Here is a 27,238-nt window from a genome sequence, read left to right on the forward strand (position 1 = left end):
CAATAGTGACAAATATCAATTTAGTCTCTAATATTTAAATTTTATTTTATTTTTTTATTATTTAAAATATCTTATTTTTGTATTAAATATTTTATTTTATTTTATTTTATTTTTTTAATAAAAAAATCTCCTTTTAAAAATACTTTTTTTTCTCTATTATCATCTTTTTTTAGATAGCGATAACAAAATCATAACAATAGCCATAATAATAATAATAATTATAGATTTAATAGTATAATTGATTTCGTTATTAACTTTTTAATTGCTACAATTTGGTCTTCCAAATTAAAAAAAAATGCACTAATGTAGCTCTTTGTGACGTGACTCAAGTCTTGCCACGCTGGACATATTAAAACAACATTGTACGCATTTTGATGCTAAAGCATTAAACTAGATCGTATGATGGTTTGAACAATCTTGTCATAACCAAATTCTTCGTCATAACCCTCAAACGACGTTTAATACCTTGTTTAGCGTCAAAACGCATACGACGTCGTTTTAATATGTCCCGCGTAGTAAGACTTGAGTTACGCCACTAATGGCATTGAGTTCCGGTGACAAAAAATAAACGAAAGACTACATTGGTATACTTTTTTTAATCTGGAAGACTAAATAGTAGCAATTGAAAAGTTAATGACAAAATCAGTGCAACACGTTAATCTCATAAACCAAAATAAGGCTTAACTCACATAAATTCACCTGGTCATCGATCATGCTGTTATTCCTTCGTTTCTTTCTTTTTCGAACATTAATTTTTCTTTCATCTCAGATATTATATTGATTTCGTATTACTTGTATGAAAATAATTAGAAGCTGCCCCAATATCAATTATCATCATAGAATACAAGTTAGTATTGTTAGAAAGGGGACAAGGAGCAATAGAAAAAAGATTTGTAAGTATTCAAGTTGTGTAGAATGATACAATATATAAGAGTATTTATAGGTGCTAAGAAAATCGAAATAATAAAGACGTAATATCCTATAGTAAATATTTAGATATATTAAATAATGTTAATTGATCCTAATTATACTCTAACAAGTATAACAAACCAATAGTCGCGGATGGACTTTCTTGCTTTTTGGTGATGAAAATTACTAACTATCCAGACAAATGCAGGTTGCAAATATTTGGAATATACAGAACCAGAAACCTGGTATGTGTATACTCAACTATACAGCTATGTAACCTATTTATTAACTCTAATCATCGTCACCTGGATCATCCATTTCAGCATCGCCATCGCCATCTCCATAGTCCTCAGCTTGTGCTTGATCGGCATCTGCTACAGCATTTTCATGCGGCATTTCGACATCCTGCATTTCAGCATTCTGAGATTGTTCCCCTATCTTTGCTTTCATGGATGTAAGATTTTCGTCGCTGAAGAATGAGGAGTAGGGTTTCGAAACCTGAAGACGTAAATTCTTGGGTTAGTCTTCAGCTTAGAAACAATAACTATAAAAAAGTTGTCCAAGTGTGGGACTCCTCCTGCATAGTGGAATCATGAAAAATAGAGGAGAGGATTTTTCAAAGAAAAAACTACGATTAGGGAACACAAATTAAATAATTAAAAACCTCGATTTTAATTAATAAATTTCACTTCAATGCTACTGGTATGCATATAAATATAACTTTCAGAGCATTTACTTGGAAGAAACAATCCCTCTTCTCAGCACTTTCCACTAGCTTGTTCCATTGTTTGCTCCTCCTCAATGTTGAGGCAGATCCAACAACCTATAATAGAAAAAACGAAAATTGATCACAGTAAAGCATGTGCGCCAAATCAATTCATTGAAAACATCGCTTTAACCCGAATGATACAGTACCAAAACTGCAGACTTTGCTCTTGTGATCCCAACATTCATTCGCCGGATGTCCTCCACAAACCCTATACCTTTATCTCCGCTTGCCCTCACACATGAAAATATTGCCACATCCTTCTCACGTCCCTAAAAGAAAGAAAAAAGAGAGCATTGTTTAGTACTTTAATCTATGCAAACCATGTGATCCGTGCCCCATGTTGCGAAACCAGAACCATATTCAAATATTTTGTTTATTGGAAATTTCGTCGATACAATTTAGGAGGGAAAAAATGATTGGTACCAAAACTGAACATAGCTAGTTTACCTGGCAACCATCAACGGTACATATATCCACTATTTCCTGGGATGACACTCCAAAAGTCTCTTCAAAACGTTTTTGGAAGAGCTTGACTTGTTGTCTATAGGGTGATATGATTGCAACTTGGTTACCCGACTTCAACGTGGGATATCGTGTTATCAGTTTTTGATACAAGAATAGGACAAAATCAACTTCCTCGGTATTTATCCATGAACCACTCCCTGATGGCCGAGTCTCTTTTCCCTCGTGTACATCGAAGAAACAGAATGGACCAAAGCAGCGATACTGATGCCAGTCACGTTGTGTCCGCATTTTGACATCATCCCCATCTACCAATGCATCTTCATAAAATTCGCTAGAGGGGAAGCTTCTTATCTATTTGATAGGATATTTTAATAGATCAAGAGAACACAAGAGTTGATAGTAGACAGAAACAGAAGGATGAACCTTATTCCCCAAAACAGATGAAGTCTCATGACACTAAATATCCAAATCCTGATAAGTAATGAGTATAATATAATTCTTTTTTTTTTTGGGGGGGGGGGGGGGGCTCGGTTGGTTCAAGACAGAACAACAAAACCGATAAGTTACTATTATTGGTTGTGTTATGCAATTCAATCTGAGGCTGCCTAGGGAATAAAGGAATCCCAAATGTGAAGCATGACCATAGTATGAACAGAAATAAATAACAAACTAACTTTCCCAGTATAATATGAACCAACCTCAGGATGCATTCGGTATTGGGTCTTCAACATTTTAACTGGATAGCCAGCTTGCATCAATCTTTCAAATAAGCTTGTGCCATATCTTAAAGCATGAAACAGAAAACAGCACAAAAGTAGGGTATTAAGCAGAAGAATAGTTTTATTTAGTTAGAAGATATGCTTATCATCAAAAGAATTGTTTACCCATGATTCTTAGCAACATCTGAAATTACAGTTGCTGGAAGCTGTGCAGGATCACCAACCTTAAAAACAGAAATGCCAAAAGTTAAAGTAGCCGTAGTGATAACGCTATACCAAATATGACCACAACAGTGTTTAGTCCAGAATATTTAAACAAGTTCAATAACTGATGCACAACAACACATCCATTTTGCCAGGCCCTATATAACAAATCAGTAAATTCATATTACTAGAAATCTCATTTCTAAATATCATGCCAAGTCCTTTGGGTTAAGAGTTACAACAAATAAAGAAATTGCTTTCCTTAAAGATGCTGTCTCAATGTATCTATGTTGCTTGAAACTTGTATTACATATATAATCAGTTAGTTGAGTTATAACCTGCAAACTGGGCATTTTAAGACATACTTGCAACTACATATTGTAAAATACAAACAATCCAAGATCCTTTCACGACAGTGGGGTGGTGAACAATACCAGAAATACTTTTTTGCATTGATTGGCTAATGGCACAAGGGTCGCAGGTTCCACCTGTTCATGGGTAGCATGTCGTACAACAAGATGAAATAAAATTAGCAACATCGGTTTTTTACATTGAAAAATGAAAATCGTTACATATTGACAATCATTAATCTACTTATTGCAATTAATAACAAGCTAACAACACAACTAACAACTTACTTAGGGAACAAATATAACAACTGAGACACCAGAGCGAATTCATTATGCTGACTAAAATTGACAATATGCCTATTGCATATGCTGACTTGCAGAGAGAAGTATATTAGACATTAAAAAACACAAGCACACAGACAACAGTGAGACTGTTATTCTACGGAAGCCACAATTTCTGAAAAATTTAAGAGCAAGACATAAAAGGAACATGTAATGTACTCCCAAGTAAAAGGCCGCAAATTTTTTTTACAAAAAAGCGATGATTTCTAAAAATATATGATTTTATCTTTATAAAGAAAAGTTTGCACTGATTTAACATGAAAATTAAATTAAAAAAATTATCTGATTATCAATTATGCTTATCATGAGTTCCACCAGCCTATACTACTAACCTGCTTAGGCAGCTTAGCCAAATTGATTATACTACAAGCAATCTAACACTGAAAAAGATTTCATACTTACAGCTTGAGCTGCTTCATCTATAATCACAACATCAAAGCTGCGATTTAGTTTACTGAAGATATGCGAACCACTAAAACTGAGAGTCGAGAAAACCTGCCATGCACAAAGAAAATTCTTTGAAAACCACAATGCTAATATTTTCTCATTTTGAATTCAGATTAAATGATGAAATATATACTATTGTGGCTTCATCCAGAAGTGCAGCCCGGACACTATCATCATTATTTCCCCCAGGACCATTGCTCTGCTTATCAGTAGATGATTTGTTGGCACTGACTCGTTTTCCTTTCACCTGCAAATAAAACAAATCTAAGTGCCCCGAAGTAGATTTAAAAGTGGAGATGAACCACACAAATAAGAATATATATCATAGATGCCATAACTATATATGTGGCTTACGATTTCATTATTTATACTGTCTGGTAGCAGGTTAAAACCAGGTTCGAAAAATATGTATTATGTTCAACATTATATTAAAAAACATAATTTCCTCAACAATTTATAAAAGGTCATTCCCATATCTTCAGAGCATTATAACTGAATTCCATGGGACTAAAGATATGGAAGACTAAATAAAAAGTGGCAGCCATTTAAAAGACATGCTAATCTCCTTGTCTACATACAAGTTCATCCAAGGCGACTTGCTTGATTGAATGATGTGCTTTGAGACCAATCCGAACAATGTTAGGTGTGTAAGGTCGATCACATTCATCATGTACCCCTGAGACATCCAAGAACAATAAATAGTGGCCCAGGAAAGGGAAAAAAATAAATAATCATGGTAAAAACAGTACAGATATCAGAAACCCTCAGAAAAACAAACAAACAAATAAACAATGTAAAGCAAAGAAAAAAAAAGTTAAGAATATCAAAGTACAAATAGTCTGCTTGTAATATAAAATAGCTAATTAGTAATTACACAGACTAAAAACTGACCCTGCGATCATTATGGCAATTGCAACTTCTTCTTCACAGTATGTGCTTAGGAGTCAGGACATCCCAGAAAAACACCTAAACCCCACCCAAGATAATATCCATCATAGGAATAAAAAGAAAAACTAAACAAAAGCATAAAAACAACAATCATATTGCATTCAATATGCCAAACTCTTCATAGAACATTTCTCAAATAGTTTTAGGATTATACTTTATTTCAGAATTTCTATCAGTTGAAAATTTACCAAATAACGCCGATAATAGGACAAGTAGTTCTTGGTACTGGTTCCCTTGAATGCATTATGACTGTTGTTACCTAACATAAATGAAACTAAGATAACTATTCCATTTGTTGCTTCACATATAAGAAGACAACATAAGAAGGCAAACAAATCCCTGGAATCAAATCCAGCCTCCCTGAATCTTTTGCTGTTTCAGCTTTATGCCATTAAAACTGGTCTACTAGTAAGAGACTCCAAGTAATATGCATGAGGTTAGGAGATAAGGCAAGAGAAACTTCATACCTCCATTAAGAACCCGCAACACAATCTCATCCAAGGCAGAGTTTGATGGAGCGCATACTAGAATTCGTACCCGATACTTACGGCTTGAAGTTACAGCCTCAGGTTTCTGATAGAATACATGGTTAGAATATATTATTTGTCAGTAAAATGAAGTAACAAATTAGTAGTACTTACTAATTCATTTCCAGTAGTTGGGAAAAATCCATCATCGCCATCTTTTGGCATCAAACTATCCCTTGGATTAACACTATTCAACCATGGAGAGGCCAGTCCCCAGTGTTTGCGTCTGAAACGCAATAGAAAGCATAATATATCATCTAGATGGGTAAAATATGAGAATACAATCTACAGACAAAGTTACTATAACAGTAATGTAGTTCTATTTAGCTAGTCTTGGCAAAGAGATAGTTACCTTCCCAAATGGATTATAAAATTAATAAAACTAAAGACTATATTGGCATAACACAAGCTGACAAAGTGATCTATGGAACAAAGTGGGTATACATGACAAAATATCAGTATTGAACACTTCTAACTTGATCAAATAAATTAGATATGAACTACGGAAGATACACACTGCCATAAAACTAAAAATGCAGACCAAAAAAATGGAGAAATCAAGAATGAGAAAATATAAATCTAAAAGTTTCCACAACATGAAATTAAGAGAGAATATCATGTCAATTCAAATCACACACTATATTTTTTCCATATCATTAAGTTTTCTTGAGCATGTAAAGCTCAGATATATTCACAAAGAAAAGCATACTTTTCCTCAATTGGTAACTGCACCTCCCGCTTTAGCTCGAGCATTCCGTTCCTATTAAGCAAATCTGAATTAATACATGTATGAATAAAGAATAATGTAAGGCAAAAAAATGTGAGCATAAAATTTTCTAAGGCACACTTGGTAGAAGTAAAAAACTGTCTCGAGCCAGCAGCTCTACAGCTCTACTAAGCACAATCTTATATAGAAGTCTTCCTGGATAATAATATAAAAACCTAAAAAAGCATATAAAAAACATTTTACTTACTTCGACTGCACCCTTGTTGGACTTGAATGCAAAATGGTACTTAGAAGCCCAAGTATGGTTTGAGTTTTCCCAGTCCCAGGGGGACCCTGAAATGAGTTTGGTTAGACTCGACAAGAAGATATTTTACAACTGGAATAGCTGCAATACATTAATAAAAACCTTGAACCATGTCTCAGATACAGACGCTAGAGAGGGACACTTCATGTCAAATGGAAATAAAAAGGTGATGATCCATAAAGGACCTCAGTGACATGACTATATTAATATTAATATTAATATTAATTATATTCCAGCAACATCAAATTAAAAATTCAGACGCAACAATTGTTTCCCATGTTTGAATGATAAGAATTACAAAATATAAAAGGGTCATTGATTTACATCGTGCATAAGATCAGAGTACAAGTCTGTTTCTTGAACAAAAGGACAGCTCATTGCACTAAGCTTGCAAGGATTTGAACCCATGACTTGGTCACAAAGTAGCAACCTTAACATTGCATCCAAGGGAAATCTGTTTCTTTGAGCACTAAAAAGATTGTCTGCTCAGGCTTCTATAAGGTCATAAGGGAAATCCACAGGCAGATTTTAGTTTTTCTTTCATCTTTATAAAACAAGATATTATACCCAGAGATAGATAAAAAGTTGCTTTACAAGAGAATTTTCCAAAGTCCTATATATGAGAAATCAGTCATTATCACGGTACAATTCAACATAAATGAGGACATCAAGTATTACATAAAAGAAATTTCAAGCCTGCAAGAATATTTAAATAAAAGAGACAAACCTGTATAAGGACAAATGCTTTTGGCGATAGACCTGCCTGCAACAGAAAATACAAGTTTATTGTTTAACAAATAAATAAAAGCTACATGAGACTAATAAGAAAATCTTGCACGTCTAAGAAATGTAATATAAGAGTTGCATGTCAAAGAACAAAGGCTAACAAATGTAATATAAGAGTTGCATGTCAAAGAACAAAGGCTAATGATAATAATTTGGACATAGGGATTACACTATACAAAAGCAAAACAAAAGATTTATCTATAAAGTATAGCTTTCCATTCTCTCAACATGTCTAAAGAGGGAAAGTACCCTATAAAGATGATCAGCTTTACACCAAATAAAAGCTAGGCATCTAATCCTATTCCATGAAACATGCTTGTCAAAAAAACTATCAGTGAAGGTGAGTTTCCTAGCAATACATTGAGGCAACTCATTTGATAAAGGACAAAATGAGTGACAATAAGAAAATGAAAATTTGAATATGTAAGGGAGAAAATAAGCAAAAACAAGGTACATGATGAAATATTATATGGAAAAGTTGAAAACAATGAAGCAAGAAAACAGAACTCTAATGGATGTTTTATGCATAAAACCATGAACACAGTCGTGCATCCCATATTTTATGGTTAATATTTTACATTCGATGTCAAACTCAGCTTTAAAACCTAACAGATTAACAAAGGTGAAACCCAGCTATATAGAGGTTTTAAATACTTCATTGAACTTCTAAAGGAGAAACTTACTATTATAGCCTCACGCTGATATTGATTGAAAGTACTTTCAACATATTCCTTCAGAGGTATTGAGATTTTCCAACGCTCAGCTTCTGTACTGGAATTCTCTCCAACAGCATTTAATATCAAATCCTTGTAAGGGAGGAAGCCAATTGTTCGTACAGCCAAATATTCACGAGCAATGGTGGATAGACTGCACATCTGCATGATTTTTCACATTTTCATGCAACCAAAAAGGCCACAGACATAGCATAGCAAACTGCCATGAATAAAATAAAAGGATGTATGAAAGTCTCAAGATGTTTTCCCCAAACCCCCCCCCCCCCCCCCCCCAAAACCCAAAAAACCGATTTTAGTACGAGAAACTACAGGCACCCATGGACAGAGAATAAATCAAATATCATTATAGGTAGTACTACTGTAGCCAAGACTGACCTGAACAATATATATGTCAAACCATCTTACATATGTATGTTAAATAACACTTATTATTATTATTAATATTATTATTTTTAAAAATATAAAATAAGAATATCATTGCAATGAGGAAAAGGATAATACAAACTAGGGGATAATGGATACAAAACATGATACTGATATAAAATAATAAATAATAAAAAACATACTAACAAAAATTCAAAGGAAGTAAATTTTGAAAAGTATTCAAATTCATAATTGAGAGGCAATCTCATTTATCACATAGGAACAAAATCTATAATGCTTCAGGCAAGAATAAAACAAATGATACAAGAAGTTACCTTCATAAAATACAATTGTCTCTCTGACTCGCATATATGAGAACGCATGTTAAATAGCCTTGGAGATGATTTTACACTATCTGTATCATAATGAGAGAACTCTCCAGCTAGGTAGAGTCTAGCACGGAGAAGCCTTGTTTCAGAAAATTTTCGTACATTCTCCACCAAAGCAAACGCATATACAGTGGGCAGTTTTTTTCCATCCACAAACTGCAGGGTAGCAAGTATATTGATCAACAGAATTCAAATATTTCAGGTTAGGTCTGATTGGATGAACAGGAAGCATATCAACAACAATGTTTTCTGGTTTCCTTAAAAATCAATGCAAGGTAAAGATCTGACTAAAATTAAGAGAACATACATTTGCTTCCCTTCAAGTAACAGACAACGAAAATCTATTTAAAAATCACTTCCAGTAACTCTATCAGCCGATACTCTATATATCCACAATATGATCAGTAATTAGTAGCGAATTTTCCGCAAAATTCTACAATAATGAAGATTGGGAGAAAAGCAATGCTTCCACTGGGAAACACTACAGCAACAAGACTCATATATCAATGCAACATCCAAGCAAAAAACAGGATGGTAGGAACAGTATACTATAGTACCTTATCTTTGGAGAGCAGTAAAAGATCATTCTGTGATATCGATTCTCCCTCATTTATTTCACACGGAAACTCTATAAAATGAAAGCCATCCCCCTCAGTGTAACTCTTCACCACCCCCAGCTTCCATTCAGTCACTGCATTACACACAAGAGTTCTTCAGCACGATTTTTTTTTCTCACAATTCAATTTGAAGCATTTAAAACAATAAACATTTCTTAATTTCAAAAAAAAAAGTCTTTTTAACTTGTTCTGTAAGCATATAAAAGCAGAACAACGAAAATCTAAAATAGAAAAATCTTGAGTCTTGAGGCATTGCCATTACCGAGATAATAATGCAGTGAAGAAAAAAATCATCAAATTGGAATGTGCAAAATATGAAAAACAAAGATACCCTCTTCATCTTCTTTCTCCTTAATAATCTGAGACTTGGCTTCTTCAAAAATAAGAGGCTCGTAAGTGGAAATATAATCATCAACGTCTTTGTATCGAGTCTTCACTTTGACCAGCGTGGACAAAGATCCAGCAGCAGCAGCTCCTTCTTTCTCACTGTTTTTCTGCTTCTGAAAACAGACCCATATTCGGAACAGTGTAAGAATTTCTACAATGCTGAAAAAGAAACCAAAATATTGAAAATGAAAAAATATGTATATATAGAAGGAGAGAAAGAGAGAGAGAGATGAATGAAGAATCATTTGCCTTGAAATCCTTGAGGAGGCGAAAGTAGTCCCAGCTGAGAACAATCTGGTAGAAGCGGCGGATAACGGATTCTTCTTGTAGCTTTTCCTTGTCCACCGCCATCAAACAGTCTTTCCGAGCCTGCCAATGCGCACAGGTTCCTACACTCAGAACCCACCACCAATAGCCGCCGCCGCCGCAACTTGTCTTGGTTGGCTGCGGCGAAGAAAATGGGCAAATGTGGCGGAGATGAGAGAATTGTCGCAGGGAGATGGAAGTTGAGTTTACACTTTACGGACCGACCCTTTTCCCGGACAGTTATTTTTTCTTCTTAAAAATTTCAAAACCCACTTAAAACCCCTTGTTCCCCCTTAAATGGGCCCAAGATTTAGGGCTTAGTTACGATTGAGACTTTGAAAGCAAAGATTCTAACATACCTTTGGTTAGAAGAAAACATTTGCGTTACTACATAACTGCACCGCGTCACCAATTGTGAAAGACCAAGAACCAATGGCATTACCAACTACCAAGTCTAGAGAAAAAGGAAACCCTCAACAGAGTCAAAATGCATTTTTGGGTAATTAACGAAAATGACTAAAAAAGCTCGCATAACGTAGCCCATTTATAATTTTATATGTTTAACGAGGGCGTAGGTGGGCTTACAATTGACGCTAACTAAAGGCGGTTATTATTGGGCTTAAGATCGACGCTAACTACTGTGGGCTGGCTTACAATTGTCGTTTGGCCCATTTAAAAACTTCCTAGTCGGTATTACATCCAAAAAAAATATCCCTCTCCAAAATAAAATACAATAAAAATTTCCTAGCAGTATAAAATAATACCGAAAAATAAACAAGAGGGAAAGTAAGAAAAGTAAGAGTTGTGGATAATATTAAAACTGAAAATTTAACAGGTATTCTGAAAGCATATGTTAATGTTACTGTTAGTAAAATCTTTTACTTAATAAATATATATAAAATATTTTGAAAACTTGAATTTTATAAATTTTCTATTTAAACATTTTTAATTGGTAATTTTCACAACGACATTTGTAATTAAAAAAAAAAACATTATTATGACTTGAAGGCTCCTTAACCTTGAATATAGGGGTGTCCATGGATCGGATCCGATCCGCATATCCGCGGTGTTTATCCGAATCCGATCCGAAAATTGCGGATATGGATCCGATCCGCAAGGCTTTCGGATCGGATCGGATCGGATTGCGGATTTTGTGTTGGTATCCGCATATCCGCGTATCCGCAAAATTAAAGAAATAAATAAATAAATATTCTTTTTATGTTTTATTTCAATTAATAATTATCATATATGTTATATTATTTTAATTTATTATTTAAAAAAAGTATGTTTAATATTATTTTAAGAGTAAACATATTTAAAAGAATAGAAAAAATGAATTTTATTGATATTTTTTTAATAAAAATAAGCCTTTAAAAATATTTTTGTGTTTTGCGGATATACCCGATATCCGATCCGATCCGATCCGCAAATGTGCGGATCGGATCGGATCGGATCCAACCTTAAAAGTTGCGGATATTGGATCCGATCCGATCCGATGATTTTAATGCGGATCGGATCGAATTTTTGGCCATATCCGATCCGATCCGATCCGCGGACACCCCTACTTGAATATCTAATATGGTTGATGGTTAGTTGACGCGTTCAACATTATTATTATTATACAAAGGTTTTATTTAAGGATTTTTTATTTTTATAAATAAAATAATTATAATAATTACAGAAATAAATACTTTTAAAAATATTTATTGAAATAAATAATTTAGTCTTATCTCGTTTGCAGTATATACGAGATAATTATGCACATATCTCGTTTATAGTGGATCACTAGATAAGACACGTGTATATCTTGTTTACACTTAGAAGTGGTAACGGAGCGGGTAGGGGCGGGTTTTGCTCTACCCGACCCGCCCCGCGCAAATAAAAACCTGCATCGAACCCGTCCAGCCTCTACCCGCGGGTAGTAAAATGTTAAAACCTAACCCGTCCCTGCGAGTACCCGCCCTACCCCTACCCGCTCATATAATTATTAAATCTAATAAATAAAATAAAATTTTAAAAATTATATAACCATTATTTACATACATAACATAAATTAAAATAAAACTTTAAATATAATATAATATTATTAATCATTTTACTAATTATTTTATATATATTACATATACCGGGGCGGGTTTAACCTAAACCCGACCCCGCCCGCCCTACTTAAGAACCCGCCCCGGTGCAGGGGCGGGTGGGTACCCGCGGGTTTGGGTAGTGTTGCCACCCCTATTATACACTATAAACGAGATGCACAAAGACAAATTTTCATCCGCTATAAAAGGATGTGTAACTCTTGACATTCTCCACACACATTTCATATCTTTTTGTCTCGATTCTCTCACAAAAACAAGGCAACAATGGCCAGTAACAACTAGGGATGGCAATTTTCCCTGACGGGGAGGGTATCCGCGAGGAATCACCCGCCGGGGGACAGATTTGTGGGTCATTTTCTCCTTGCAGGGACGGGAGACGGGTATCCGTTTAATAAACAGGACGGGGGCGGGAAGAGAGGTACCTGCCCCGTGATACCCGTATAATATCCGTATAGATGAAATTACATAAATATCCTTATATATATATATATATATATATATGATGGAAACCTAAAAAGCTAATTCATGTCTCTGCCTCACTTCCTCAATCTCTCATCAGATCACTCTCACTCTCTCAGGTCTCACCCTCTTCCTCTTCCTTCCTCCCTTGCTGGTGTCGCTCCGTGCTTGGTTCTCACAGCATTGGTGCCACCTGCACCCGTGTCACCTCTACTCCACAAAGACGAAACTGCTCTAGCCATGCCCCTGCCATTATCATCTTCTTCAGATCTGTCATTACCAGCCATGCCTCTGCGTCTAGAGGATAGGAGAGTCATCTTCATGCTGCGCACCTGAGGAGAACCATTGCAGTTTTCGTCACCGTCCAGAGGAGAGTTGTCTTTGTCGTCGTCGTCATAGGAGCGATATCCGCCTTCGTCCCCGTCCAGAGAAGATCGTCCTTCATCGCTGCCAGAGGAGAGCCGATGCTACTCACCTTCTTTCTCTCACTGCGTCGCTCAATGCTTCCTGCTCGAAGCTTCGCCTCTGTTCCACCTCTGCTTTGCCGTTTTAATGCATATTTTGATTTTTAATTGATGAAATTGCTATGGTTTGAATTATATTCATGTGGAATAGGATTTAGGATTAGGGTTTGAATTCTGTTAATTGGTATATTTGAATTTAGAGATTGATTTTGTTGCTGTGAAATTGAATTTAAGGTTTGGGATTTGAATTCTTACTGAAAAATTGGATTACAATACTGAGTTTGGGTTTACACTATATATCTTTTATTTTTTAATTTTGCTGTTTTTTAAATGTTTTTAAATCTTTTTTAAAAATCCGTGGATATCCACGGAGACCCCGATCCCCGGCAGATACGGGGTCCCCGTTACCCGTCGCGGGGATGGGGACGGATTATGGGTGGCGGGGGCGGGGAACGGGGGGCATGTCCCCGCCCTATTAGAACCCGTTGCCATCTATAGTAACAACGTATACATAGTTGTGTGTGTTTATCCCAATTGTCGTATGAGAAATAGCGACAACATGGTGATATTTGAGTGTGAGAATCCGATATTATTGCGCACTCAGCGTGTGAACACATTATCGGAGTTGAAGAGTTTGATATTGCAACAGTGGACGGCGGTTTGGTCACATGACGACAAATCTGTCAGAGTGCATCAATGTAATTCTAAAGGGGACACAATACTTGCCGATCTCCGCCATCGTGCACATCACGTACGAAAGACTTCGGAAGTTGTTCGTGACGGAAAGCAGGGATGTGCATTCAAGACGGGATGCCCCTGCATAATTTCTTGAAGGATTTCCCATACAATCGGTTCTTTTTCCGCCTACTCGACTTTTTATATTAAAAGTGATTGGTATGGCGGCCGGATGCCGCTTCTCCCAAAGGCTAGTGGCAGCCATTGAGAAGAATAGAGAAGGCATCACGAAGATGCGTGTCACTCATTGTGAAGTCACGAAGGCACCCCCAACTGGGGCCCCGTGTGCGCGTAGGCCTAGTTGGTACGCCGCGTCTTGCAGGATGATCGTGACCTCACCCAACGGGAGATGAAACATGTGCGTCTCCAGAAGCCAATGCTCCACGAATGTCGAAATCAGAGAATTGTCAAAAGTGAAATCCCTGAGGAGCACCATGTCCACAAATCCAGCCTCAGCCAGATACGGTAAGATGGCATCTGGTGGAGGAAGGGTATGACTCACTCGTCGAGGCAGTAGAAGGCAAGGCCTTTGAAAAATTTAAAAAAAATCAGCCTTATAGGAAAATAATTTTAAATTTGTAGTTTATTGAATTCTTAAACACTTTTGTAACTCATTAGATCAATTTAATATGATATATAAAACATTAAATTTAAATAAATAGTCCTTTCAACTAGTTCGACTTAAAGAGCATATTTCTATGTTTCTAATCTAAATTATATATTATATACTAAATGGAACCTAAGTAGAACGATGTAAGTAGTAACAACCTAGAACAAGTAAAATAGAGTTCCAAACTAATAATTATGTCCTAACAATCTTCCACAAACAAAAAAATTTCTAAATTTCTACTAGAGACCTACTGCTAAAACTACAAACTATGTTCTAGTTCTTCGTGACTATTCTAACCATGGCCACATACAAAAAAAAAATTCATATAGGATTAAACGAGAATTAAACAGAACAAAACTAACCTCAAAGTCGTCGACTCCAGCGTAATGCGACGTCTTGTTCAGCCTGTTGATGTCTCGGTCGTTCCCCGCTTAACGCGACATCGCAGTATCAGTCGATAATATGGTCAGAAAGGGATAATAGAGAGGAAAGAGTGGATTGACAAGGTCAAAGTGGGGCCAGAACACGCTACGAATAACATATACTTATAGGCATCGATAGGCTTTATCTCGTTTACAGTGTAAACGAGATATACACGTGTCAGGCTGAGGTGTATTATTTCGTTTATACTGTAAATGAGATACGTGCATAGTCATTTCGTTTACACTATAAACAAGATAAGATTGGGTTATTTATTTCGATAAATATTTTTAAAATTATTATTTAAGTAATTATTATAATTATTTTATTTATAAAAATAAAAAATCCTTTATTTAAAGGTGTAGGTAGCTGAAATCACCAAAAATTTATTTTGATCTTCCAAAAATGGAAATCTTCCGTTTCCACTAACCTACCTTCAAAAGAAAAATACAAATAAGGCAAAACAATAATACAATCTATAAAATAAGAGTACATAAATACAACATAAAGTAATTTAGTATTTATTGTTCTTTATATTTAATAATTTAATAGGTATTTATTTTAAGGTTAACAAAATGTTTCAAAAATTTAATTCCAAAAAATATTTTTGCGTGTGTGTTTTTGTTAGATTACTTAATTCCAAAATACCATCTACGTATCTACATATTTATTTTATCATAATTAATGATTAATTAATTAACTTAATAAAAATTTGATAATTAACATGGCAACATCAACATTCATGAATAAGTTTATGTCAACAATTAGACATGATAAAATTGTAAAATGTTTTAACTATTCATTTAATTAAATTATTTCTTTTGAATATCATTTAAACAATAAACGTGAAAAATATTTTTTCACTAAAATTGTAATACACAATTGAATATGAGAAAAAAAATAATCAGTCTTTCTCAACCAATAATTGATTCTTATTTATCTTCTTTTTTTAAATTTCTCTTTCATATATCATTAACTTTTGTCTATTCATTATTTTCTAACATTATTAATTAAAGAATTTAATTATTAACAAAATCTATTGAATATATGCAATTTTTTTACACAAATAATATTTAAAAATTAAAGATATTTTAGTTAGAGATGAGATTGAAGGTCTAACTTTTACAGGGAAAAAAAATGAAGAAGGTAAAAAAAATGGAGAAAAGAAACCGACCTATTGTTTGGAACAGTATAAAAAGTAAAAAAGAATGCTCTTCTACTCTGCATCAATAAAATCTTGATCACACAACAGAGAGAGATATCTATCGAAGATGGCAACAGCGGTTTCTGCATGCGAAAGCAAGATCAACCGCAAACCCGCTTCCCCCTTCTTCTCCAAATCGGAGATCGAAGCAGCGAAGCAACTCATACAACTCAGTAGCAGCGGTGACGAAGAACAACAACCATACGATCATCATCATCAAAGCATGAGCAACAACAGCTGCAGCTACAGCGTGGTTCAGGGGACCAATAACAGCGGCGGTTGCGATGTTGTTTCGTCCGCCGCAGCGGTGGATGAAGAAGAAGATGAAAGCAGGTTGCTTCCGACGAGGAAGAACAAGAGGTACCGGTTCCTTGAGGATTTGTACAGCGTTACAGTTCCTATTGTTAAATCCAAGAAGAAGAAGACATCAATTAAGAGCAGAAAGTGATAATCCATGACTCCATGTTATTAATATTAACATCTTCACATGTGCAGTGTTACAATAATAATAACAATAATAAGCTAACTTTCTATCAAAGTTTGTATATATTACTGTTACTGTTATTATCTATTGAGAATAGGAATATCGTTTCATGTTTTGGTTTCTGGAAGCCTCTAGAATTTTCTCGTTTATTACCATGGAGTATTCAATATTCAATATATGTATACTAGAAATCGATCGAGTACAATTAAAAATTAAAGGAGATTCCAACTATAGAATCTCTCTCCCTCGCAGATGATGAAGATCTAGCGAAACATCATTCCACTAAGTAGTTATAGTTATTATTCATTGAATATAATAATAATAACACTGCAGCTTTGGAATTGAGGTCTGATTTTGAGAAATCAACTCGGGTTGCGATTTTAGGACAATACAGGGTAATTGGGGTTTTCAAAATCCCAATTTTGAGCACAGAAAATCGAATGGGGATGGGTGTTATTGTTTCGTAGAAGCAATAGTATTATGATCGTCGCGCGCAAGAGTTCATGCCTTCAGTAAGGCCACTTTGTTAGAACAAAATATTAAAAACAGAAATATAGAATTTAGTATTTTGTATTTTAATTGGGTGATGAATTAGAAAATTATAACAAATAATTTATTTATATTTTCATTCAATAAATTATAAAAAAATAAAATAATAAAAAATAAAATAATAAATAAATAATAAAAATAATAAATAAATAATTTTTTTGTTAATGTTTTCATATTTTTTTTTATCAAAATAGATATAAAATACATTAGTTTAGTATCTCTGTATACAATATCTCTATTTATATTTTATCTATCAATATAATTTTATGTCTATGTGTTTCTATTTCAATATTTCGTTCTTGTAAAAAAACACATTCTAGGTATTTCACATGTCAAGTACAGTAGATTTGTTTGTCAAGATTTAGTTTAGCTGGTTTGGATGATTAACTAATAGTTTGTCAATTAGATTCAACATTAAAAGAATTGATGTCATTAAAAAGAGCGTAATTACATGCGCAGACATCATTCTTTCAATTAAGTCATTTATGTTTACGCGCTATGTTATCGTCGTCGTCATCTTCTTCCTCGCGTTCTTCCTTTTCCTTTTCCTCCTTCTCCTTTTCTTTTTTCTTTTTTTTCGTGTTTTTTTCTCGCCGCTATTCTTTTATTGCTGTTGTTATATTTATTATTGCAGTAGAAGATAAGATGAAAAAATTTTAAATTGTGTAGAACAACGAGTCCAAATGCACTTTAAGTTACTTAGAAATAAAATTATATGATGATTACGACACAATTAATTTAGAAAGAAAGAGAAGTAGAAAATAATGGTAAAGAATCTGCAGGTTTGAGAAGTAATGAATGTTAATAATAAAAGATTTTCAACAGAAAATTAGAGGTTTTTGTATGTAAATTTCAAGTTTAACTGAGGATAATTTAGCTATAATTAAAAAAAAAATTTTAAAAAGAGGCCTTTTAAAAAAAAGGAGTATATTCATAATATTTTATATTAAATTCATAATTCATATCAGAACTCTTTGGGAGATCTCATTTTATAGGGTTGTGAAGGATGATGATGAAATACTTTTTTCTCTGTCTTTGTAAAATATTTGAGAAATATTCATTATATTTATTATTTCTTATTATGTTTTTTCTATTTAATTTTACTGGTTTTCTAAAGCTTTGTCCAAGAGTTAAATTCAAATTCAATATACAAACTCATAAATTGTATTAAATTTGAGTAAATCAATAAGATTTTTGAGAAAATAAAATTAGATAGAAAATATGAAGAAGAAAAATATGAAAAAGAAAAAGAAGGAGTAGAATATGAGGAGGAAGAGGAGAAAGAGTTTTGGATTGTGCAGAACAAGGAGTCAAAATGTACGTTAATTCACTCGTAAATAAACTGAAATTACATAACAATTGCGAAATAATTCACTCAAAAATGAACAAAAATTTACCATAATGAGTGTGACACATAAACCCAGTTTAAAAATAAGTACACAAACAAAACTAAATCATGAACAAAAACACATTCAAAATTAATTTTGGATCAGATAACGTCATTAATGTGTTTCTCCTTTTTTGTTTGATATTTTCTTCTTCTTTTCTTATTCCTCTTAAGAGAATAAATCAAAAAGAATTTTGAGAAAATAAAATAAGAAGGTGAATATGAAGAAGAAAAAGATGAAAAGAATAAGAAGAAACAATAGAAAATGAATAAAAAGATGAGAAAGAGTTTTGAATTATGCAGGACAATAAGTCCAAATGCATCTTAATTCACTAAAAGATTAACCAAAATTACATAATGGACTGCGACACAATTAACTCAGTTCGAAAACAATCATACAAAGAAGACTGAATCATGAATAGAAAGATATTGAAAATCAATTTTGGATCAGATAACATCATCAACATTGCAAAAATTCAACAATAACAATAACAATAACGATTATATGTATAAGAAGAAAATGATGATAACAATAACGATGATGATGATGATGATGATGATGATGATGATGATAGAAGAGGATGAGAAGAAAAAAGAAGAAGATAAAGAAATTCAAATAAGAAAAGACGGATGATAAGGTGGTGGTATTGTTGGTGATGATGATAACGAAAAAGAAAGATAACAAAAAAAAAAAAAGTAATGACAGACACGCGTTAACTTGAAATACTTGGTTGGACTTAGTTAAAGTTATACCTTGAATGTAAAGCTTTACTGTAAACCAATAATTAAATAAAGATCTCAATAAAGAAAATTGTAAACTATTGTTTTAGTTGTTTCTAATATTTGTATTTAATTCAATTCTAATTTTATTTTTACTATTTAAAATATTTTATTTAATTATTTTTTAGTTAAAATTATCTTTTATTAAAAATAATTTTTAGTATATTACTTTTTCTAATATTAAAAAATTAATTATTTTTATCAATATTAGTTAATATTTTAAATTAATTTTTTATTTTTATATTATTAAATTTAAAATTTAAAATTTAATATTAGAATTAAAAATTTATGATTTTGTTGGTTAAATATTGATTAAAAAAAAAAAAAAAAATTAATTACCTAGTATTGTTCATATAATTGTTCCCCTTAATTGTTCTGTTACTTTTTCTTTCAAATTTTTTATATCGCTAGCAACTAATAAGATTTAGATCTTCTAAAGTTTGAATTTTATTTTAGAGAATAAAGTGTGATTTTCTACCTTTGAATAATTTTTTTTTTATATTTATTCTTGATCCCACCTATAAAATCAATGATGAGAGATCATATTTTACTCTCTAAAGTAAAATTCAAACTTAAAAGGATCTAAATTCCAACTAATATGTCACCACAATTATTTTATTGTCGATACCTAAAAAGAGATATAAAATAAAAAACATTTTATTAGACAAAATTTTAACTTAAAAAAATATTAAAAAAGGATGGAACAAGATGTTTATAATAAAAATAAGACGTTCCAAATCTTATAGACAATTAAGATTTTGTCTAAAAGGTTTGAATTAAAAAAAATATTACTTTAAAAGTAATAATTAAAAAAGTTGACTTATTATTAATTCAAAAAGATTAATTTTCAATCTTTTTTCTTAGTCCAGTTATATCGGCTATGTAACATTATTATGGATTTTTAAATGAGAATAATCACATTTACCAAGAAATTCTGATCGTGCATTTTCTTTTATCTAATATTATAGTAATGGCATAGTGGGAGAGAAATTATTGTTAAAAAATAAGTAACTTTTTTTTATATAATTAATTATTACAATATAATTTGAAAAATGAGAATGTATAAAAAGATGAATATATTGTTGTAATTCAGAAAATAATAATTTTGTAATAATGAATAAAATCTCTTCTAATATAAGAAGTATTGACATTTTATTAAGTTATTATGTTTGTATGTTAAACACATTTTAAAATATAATATCCGTTTGATACGCATATTTTTTGTGTTTAAATATGTATTAATAAAAAAAATAAAAACTTTTTTAAATATATTTAAACACAATAAATATTATCATGTACTGATGTGTCTGTTTAATTTTATTCTTAATATATATTTTTAAAATAAATTTTTAAATAGTATATATTATTATTTATTAAAATAAAAATATTTTAAATATTTTATATAATTAAATAAATATATTAAAAATAATTAAAAATTATTATTTTAATATTAATAAAATATTAAAATATTATAATAATTTATATAAAAATATTTTATATTTTATATATATACCATATTTTATATCTTATAAAATTTTGAAATTTATGTATTTATATGTCTCATGTTAGTATAAATATCCGTGTAACACATAGCTCCTAACAGAAAAAGGAACGGTGTTTGGGGAGTCAAGAATATTAATTTTGTTTTATAACAACTTATGTATTATTTAATATAATTTAATTTTAATATACTGTTATTATAAAGTAATTTTATATAAGTATAATATTATATTATTATTTTTTATATCAACTGTATAAATGTCATTTAAAAAAATATAAAATATTTTATATTATATATCAAAATTAAATTTTAAAAACAATTGTTTAATACTGTATCTATGTTATACAATAATAAAAATAACAGGAAACAGTGCTAGTTATTTTATTATCCGTCACCTAATAAACTTGGTTAAAAGTCCATTTATCAATGGATATATAGAACGATAACATAAATAACACGGCGTAACTTAGATCAAATAATTATTGCAAAGAAATACAACCTAATGAACTATGAAATTTAACCAATTTTAAATATTGGCGTGCATATCAGCATATTGTAATATTTAAAGATGTTTGTATAATATTCTAGAGTATTTAAAAATATTTTAGAATGTTCTAAAATATTTTAAAATTTTTTGAAAGGCTTTAAAAAAATTTAAAAAAATTCTAAAAGATGATATACTATTTTATAAGAATACAGATGTATCTAAAAATATGAAGAGTAGTATATAATAATTTAAAAGTATTTTAAAAATATGATAGATTAGATATTTATAATAAAAATTTGAACATTTAATTTAGACCGTTGATTGGATTTAATCTTAACCGTTCATTAAAGAGGTAAATGGTTAATTTACTATAAATAGAGATGAGAGTTTGAGTTGTGAGTATGACTCATTTATAACAAATATTCTAGTAACAAAATGTTATTTCTATTAAATTTTCTTTGTTTTTTTTAAGTTCTTAGCCTTCTTATAAAATATTGAGAATTTGATTAACTTTGTCTTAATTTAAAATATTGAGTAAGTCCAAGTGTCAGTAAAATAACGTTGGAGTGTATACAATACCGTAATAATATGCTGTACATATGAAATCGCTAAGGTGAGAATGAACTCAGGTACAGTCGACTTCACATGAAATTGATACCTGAGAGCCTTTAAATGATTTGACTGATTTGACTAAATTTTCATCTAACGGCTCTCAGATATCAATTTCACGTGAAGTCGACTTCACCTGAGTTTTCACCAATTGCTAATCATACCAAAAAAAAATTCATTTTGTTTTTAAAATTGTATTGTAAGTTAGTCAATATATATTTTTAATAAATATTTTATATTTTAATATATATTTTATATAAAATAATCAAATTAATAACTTTTATTGTATATCTAAAAAAGAAAAAAAAAAAAAACATTTTTCTTGGCAAGGGAGGTGTTGGGAAGAATCATCACTGAAAATGGCAAGCATGGTCCATGTCATTAGACTAACTGTATGTCACTATCAGCATTGGTTCAAACTTTCAATTATATATCAGTAACAAAGAGCTTATAGTTTAATTTCCAAATTTCAATTAGGCAGAAAGCCAGAAATTGCATTCTAATTCCTAAGGCTTGTTTGAAATGGAAAAGTTCAGATTGGGATATTTGATAAAGACAGGGAACAACACTGTTTTCATAGTGGGAAAGTCCTCGTGATTCTCAATGCCAATGCGAAATATTCATTCATTAGTTAAAGAGCTTTACATAATAAAATGCAAAATGATATGTATAGTCCAACTTAATTATATCAAGACATCAATGTATGGAATACTATAAACGATAGACTTTTAAGAATATGTACAGAAAGAAAGAAGACTACTCTTATTTGCCACTCAATAAACTTGTTTCATGTGTTATAAATATTAAAGTATGTTTAGTTTACGTTTTTATTTTCTGTTTTTATTTTTAGTATTTTTTTTATTTTGTAAAAAAAGTAACAACAATGAAAATAATAAAATTCTTTTTTTATTTTTTTTATAAAATTTAAAAAATAAAAAATACTAAAAATAAAATTACAAACCAAACATAATCCTTTAACTTTTTTTTTTAAATAATGCACGAGTAGAGTTATTAGTTAATAGTTATGCAGATCGATATCTTGCCATGATCTATATGTCCTCGTTACAATGAGAACATAAGAAGAGAGAGAAGAGGTCACTTCTAGTTATTGATTTAAAATTTAAATGATCCATAAGGTGAGTTTCATAAATCATTAGGTCGTGAATAATGATCGCATTTTCATTTTTCTTTGAGCAGCATTTTTTTTTATCAAACACTTCAGCCTATAAATATAAAAACATAAATAATGAACGAAGAATGTTCGGATGCTAGTATTTCTAGTGAGAAAAAAAAAAGAAAGTTGATTAGTATTAATTTAAATACAAAGTAAATATAAAAAAAATTAAGGTGTGGTTGGTTAGTATTTCTTATTTTCGAAAATTTGTTAAAAGAGAAAGATGGTAGGGATGGCAACACCACCCGACCCACCTGTCTTTATCCACTCGGGGTGGATTCTTGGGCAGGGCGGGGCGGGACTGAGTTTAGGTACTACCTGCCCCTATCGCCTCGATATATATATATATATGTGTGTGTGTGTTAGAGAATCATTAGAATTAATTAGTATCGTATTAGTATCGTTTATATTTATAGCATATCTGTATATTAATTGTAAGATTCTATGCCTTTATTACGTTGATTCATCTAGCACTTATAAATACCCCTTGTATATTGTACATTTGATCACACTGAATAATACACAACACACTTCTCTCATATATCTCTCTTGTTTCTAACTTAGTATCATGAGCTTAGGCCTTTTTTTTTCCATGAATACTCGTTCATAACCCCCTTTGTGTCTCTTTCCGGCAGTATTTTTTGGCCTCTTTTTTCGTTCCCTTATCGACGCTTTGGTTCGTCACTCCCATGATCATCTTGTTCGTCTTGTCGCCGTGATTTCATCGCAACCAGAATCGCCGCCATCTGCCGCCAAAAGCGCTTCCACGCGCCGCCGCAAGCTGCTGCCATGACCAGGTTGATCTCCCTTCCAAATTCCACCCGTGCCTCTTTGCCCTCCTTTTTTGTTCTGTTTCTGACGTTTTCGTTAGTCATCGCCGCCACCAAAGCGTTGTTCTCGTTGTAGGCTTTCCAACGCCACCAAAATCATCGCCTGAAGACGTCGGACGCGCCGCCACGCGCCGCCCAAAGTTGGCTGTCCGCGTTCATCAGTTCTCCTTCCAGACGTATCCATGGCCGTTGGATCAGCGCCCCAGATCGACGGCTTCGCTTCTGCCACGTGTCACGCCGTAGCTCTCCCACCCAGGCTTAGATTAGTGAGAATGCTTATGAATTAAGTATGGGGAAGAGTGGGTTTGGAAACATCTGGTTTGAGAATTGAGTATGTTAGAATTTTCTGAAAATGTGAAAGAAATGTTTAGGACATGTTCATGCATTCAATAAATTAATCATATGCATTGAGAAAAACAAAAGAAAAAAAAATATATATAACAAAAAAAGAGCAAAATAAGTGAAAGGGGACAAAATGCCCCAAAGTAAGTGAAAGCAATGCATATGAGTTATACTTGAAATTAGAATGCATGAATATGTGGAAAACATGGTTAATGGATGGTTAGATGTTGTATTATGATTACATGGATTGTTTAAGTTAGGTGGGAAATTTTAAGTTAATTAAGGATTCAGATTTTAGTCCACTTGGCCAAATACAATCCTACCTTGACCCTAATCCCATTACAACCCTTAAAAGACCTCTTGATATGTGTATTTATGCATTAAATTTATGTTGATTGTTAGATGAAGAGCAAGCCTTAGAAAGCAAGGTTAGTAAAGAATTGAGAGAATCGAACCTAAAACACTTGAGTGATTAGAGTGATATACACTACTAAGTGAGGGTTCGATGCTCGATTCTTTGTTCCCGGCTTTCATGAGCTATTTTCTTCTACAAGTCTATTTGTACTTCATTTTTATGATTTGAATTAGTGAAATCCAGTTCATATTTATTCTTGGGGATTTATTTGCTTTTAACCAAGTAAGTAGAAACATTTTTCATTTAGTTGCATTCATAGGTTGCATCTCATACATTCTATCATTCCTCTTCATCTTTATAGTTTCTCTTGAGCTTAGCATGAGGACATGCTAATGTTTAAGTGTGGGGAGGTTGATAAACCCATATTTCATGGTTTATCTTGTGCTCAATTGAGTGGTTTTTATCTACTCTTTACCCACTTATTCATACTATTTGCATGTTTTACATTTTCCCTCCTAATTATGTGCTTTGATTGAAAACATGCTTCTTTGACCTTAATTTTATTAATATTAATTCTCCTTTTATACCATTAGATGTCTTGATATGTGTGTTAAGTGTTTTAAGAGATTACAAGGCAGGAATGGCTCAAAGGATGGAAAGGAAGCATGCAAAAGTGGAAGGAATACAAGAAGTTGGAGAAACTGCTAAGTTGTCCAGCCTGACCTCTTCGCACTCAAACAGCGATAACTTTAGCTACAGAGGTTCAAACGACGCGGTTCCAGTTGCGTTGGTAAGCTAACGTCCGGGGCTTCGATTTGATATATAATTTTTCATAGCTGCCCTGACGCCAGGCGACGCGAACGCGTGACCTGGCAGGAACGCAACCCGCGCGGCCGCGTGAGCCATGCGGCCGCGTCACTTTTCCGCGACCTGTACGGACCAGAAAGCGCTGGAAGTGACTTCTGAGCTGCTTTTGACCCAGTTTTCAGCGCAGAACACACAGATTAGAGGCTATAAAGTGGGAGAATGCATGTATTCATAAGGATTCACTCATAATTCACTTTTCATGTTTTAGATGTAGTTTTTAGAGAGAAAGGTTCTCTCCTCTCTCTTAGGATTAGGATTTAGGATTTCTCTTAGTTTTTAAGAGTGACTCTCGATCCAGGTTCAATATTCCCTTAATTTATGTTTCTCTTTTATTTTTATTTACTCTAATACTTTTATTTGTATTTGATTTATGTTGCCCAATTGGCTTATGAACTTTTCATGTTAAGATTTGAATGTTCTATTTATTATAATTTGAGGTATTTCAGTTTAGTATTACTTTCTTTTATTTATATGATTATTGCTTCCCATCTGAAGGCATTTTTATTCCAGCAGTTTCAATTTTCTTTCATTTTGGCTTTGGTTAAATAATTGGTGACTCTAGAGTTATCAAACTCATTGTTGATTGAAAATTGGAATTCATCCGCTTAACTTACCTTCATAGTTAGAGGTTAACAAAGTGGGAGAAAAATCCAATTCTCATCACAATTGATAAGGATAACTAGGAAAGGACCTCCAGTTCTTTTACCTTGCCAAAGGTTTATTTTACAACTATTATTATTTTATTTTACTTGTCATATAATATATTCCCACCTTACTTTCAAAGCCCCAATTTTACCTTTTTCATAGCCAATAATAAGAACATACCTCCCTGCAATTCCTTGAGAAGACGACCCGAGGTTTAAATACTTCGGTTATCAATTTATTTAGGAGTTTGTTACTTGTGACAACCAAAACGTTTGTACGAAGGGATTTTTGTCGGTTTAGAGACTATATCTACAACGCGACTGTTTTTATGACATTCTTTACTAACCAAAATCCTAATTTTGACTCTGGTTATTTCAATCATATGTCTCCTCTGCGTCATCTCTTTTCGTCGTTGTCTCCCACTACAAATGCACCTTCTGTCAACACTGCTAATGGTTCCCTCTTGCATGCAACACATCACGGGATTATTTCACAGTCCAATATTCATCTTTCTGATGCTTATTTTATTCCATAATTAAATTTTAATCTTATCTCTGTCGGTCAACTTGTTGAACTCGGTTTTGATGTCATTTTTTCTATTTCTGGTTGTCGTGTGCAGGATCGTCGGACGGAAAAGATCATTGGGATTGGCTGTAAGGTCGGACGCTTATTTGAGCTCGAGAATCTTTATGTTCCCTCTACAAATCTCTGTGTTGTTTCCTCTCCATCTACTCTTCACCTGTGGCACCGTCGCCTTGCTCATAGCTCCTTAGGAAAATTGCGTCCTCTTATCTCTACGGGTGTTTTAGGTAAAGTTCAAAATGAGTCTTTAGATTGCATTTCTTGTCACACAGTAAAACAACCTGCCTTATCCTTTAATAATAATTCCTCTATTGTATGCTCTCCTTTTGATCTTATTCATTCTGATGTTTAGGGCCCCGCTCCCT

The 27,238-nt window shown here is 32.6% G+C and overlaps 1 protein-coding gene across 2 annotated transcripts; it reads right to left on the reverse strand.

The window, feature by feature from the left end:
- Nucleotides 1-982: 982 nt before the first annotated feature.
- Nucleotides 983-10,522, reverse strand: LOC130967359 (probable helicase MAGATAMA 3). Of its 2 annotated transcripts, XM_057892174.1 has the most exons (20): nt 10,237-10,522; nt 9,932-10,100; nt 9,541-9,674; nt 8,930-9,139; nt 8,181-8,372; nt 7,439-7,474; nt 6,655-6,740; nt 6,390-6,440; nt 5,795-5,906; nt 5,621-5,726; nt 4,784-4,881; nt 4,339-4,452; nt 4,161-4,253; nt 3,501-3,554; nt 3,028-3,086; nt 2,842-2,926; nt 2,126-2,494; nt 1,825-1,947; nt 1,646-1,732; nt 983-1,407 (listed from the first exon to the last, which is right to left on the reverse strand). In XM_057892174.1, exons 1-20 carry the CDS (start codon nt 10,336-10,338, stop codon nt 1,201-1,203), a joined length of 2,487 nt encoding a protein of 828 aa, XP_057748157.1. In that variant the 5' UTR covers nt 10,339-10,522; the 3' UTR covers nt 983-1,200. The 2 variants fall into 2 exon arrangements, with proteins under 2 accessions (XP_057748157.1, XP_057748158.1); XM_057892175.1 differs by lacking the exon at nt 10,237-10,522 and having other exon boundaries at nt 8,930-9,047; nt 9,932-10,099.
- Nucleotides 10,523-27,238: the final 16,716 nt, after the last annotated feature.

The sequence above is a fragment of the Arachis stenosperma genome, chromosome 3 (genome assembly GCF_014773155.1).
Source record: "Arachis stenosperma cultivar V10309 chromosome 3, arast.V10309.gnm1.PFL2, whole genome shotgun sequence".
Classification (NCBI taxonomy): domain Eukaryota; kingdom Viridiplantae; phylum Streptophyta; class Magnoliopsida; order Fabales; family Fabaceae; genus Arachis; species Arachis stenosperma.

Coding starts and splice junctions, on each gene's coding strand:
- LOC130967359 (XM_057892174.1), bottom strand. CDS start 10,338: ATGGCGGTGGACAAGGAAAAGCTACAAGAAGAATCCGTTATCCGCCGC. Junction 4,882..5,620: donor GTTGCGGGTTCTTAATGGAG/GTATGAAGTTTC, acceptor TGGATGTCTCAG/GGGTACATGATGAATGTGAT. Junction 1,408..1,645: donor AGAGGGATTGTTTCTTCCAA/GTAAATGCTCTG, acceptor TTACGTCTTCAG/GTTTCGAAACCCTACTCCTC.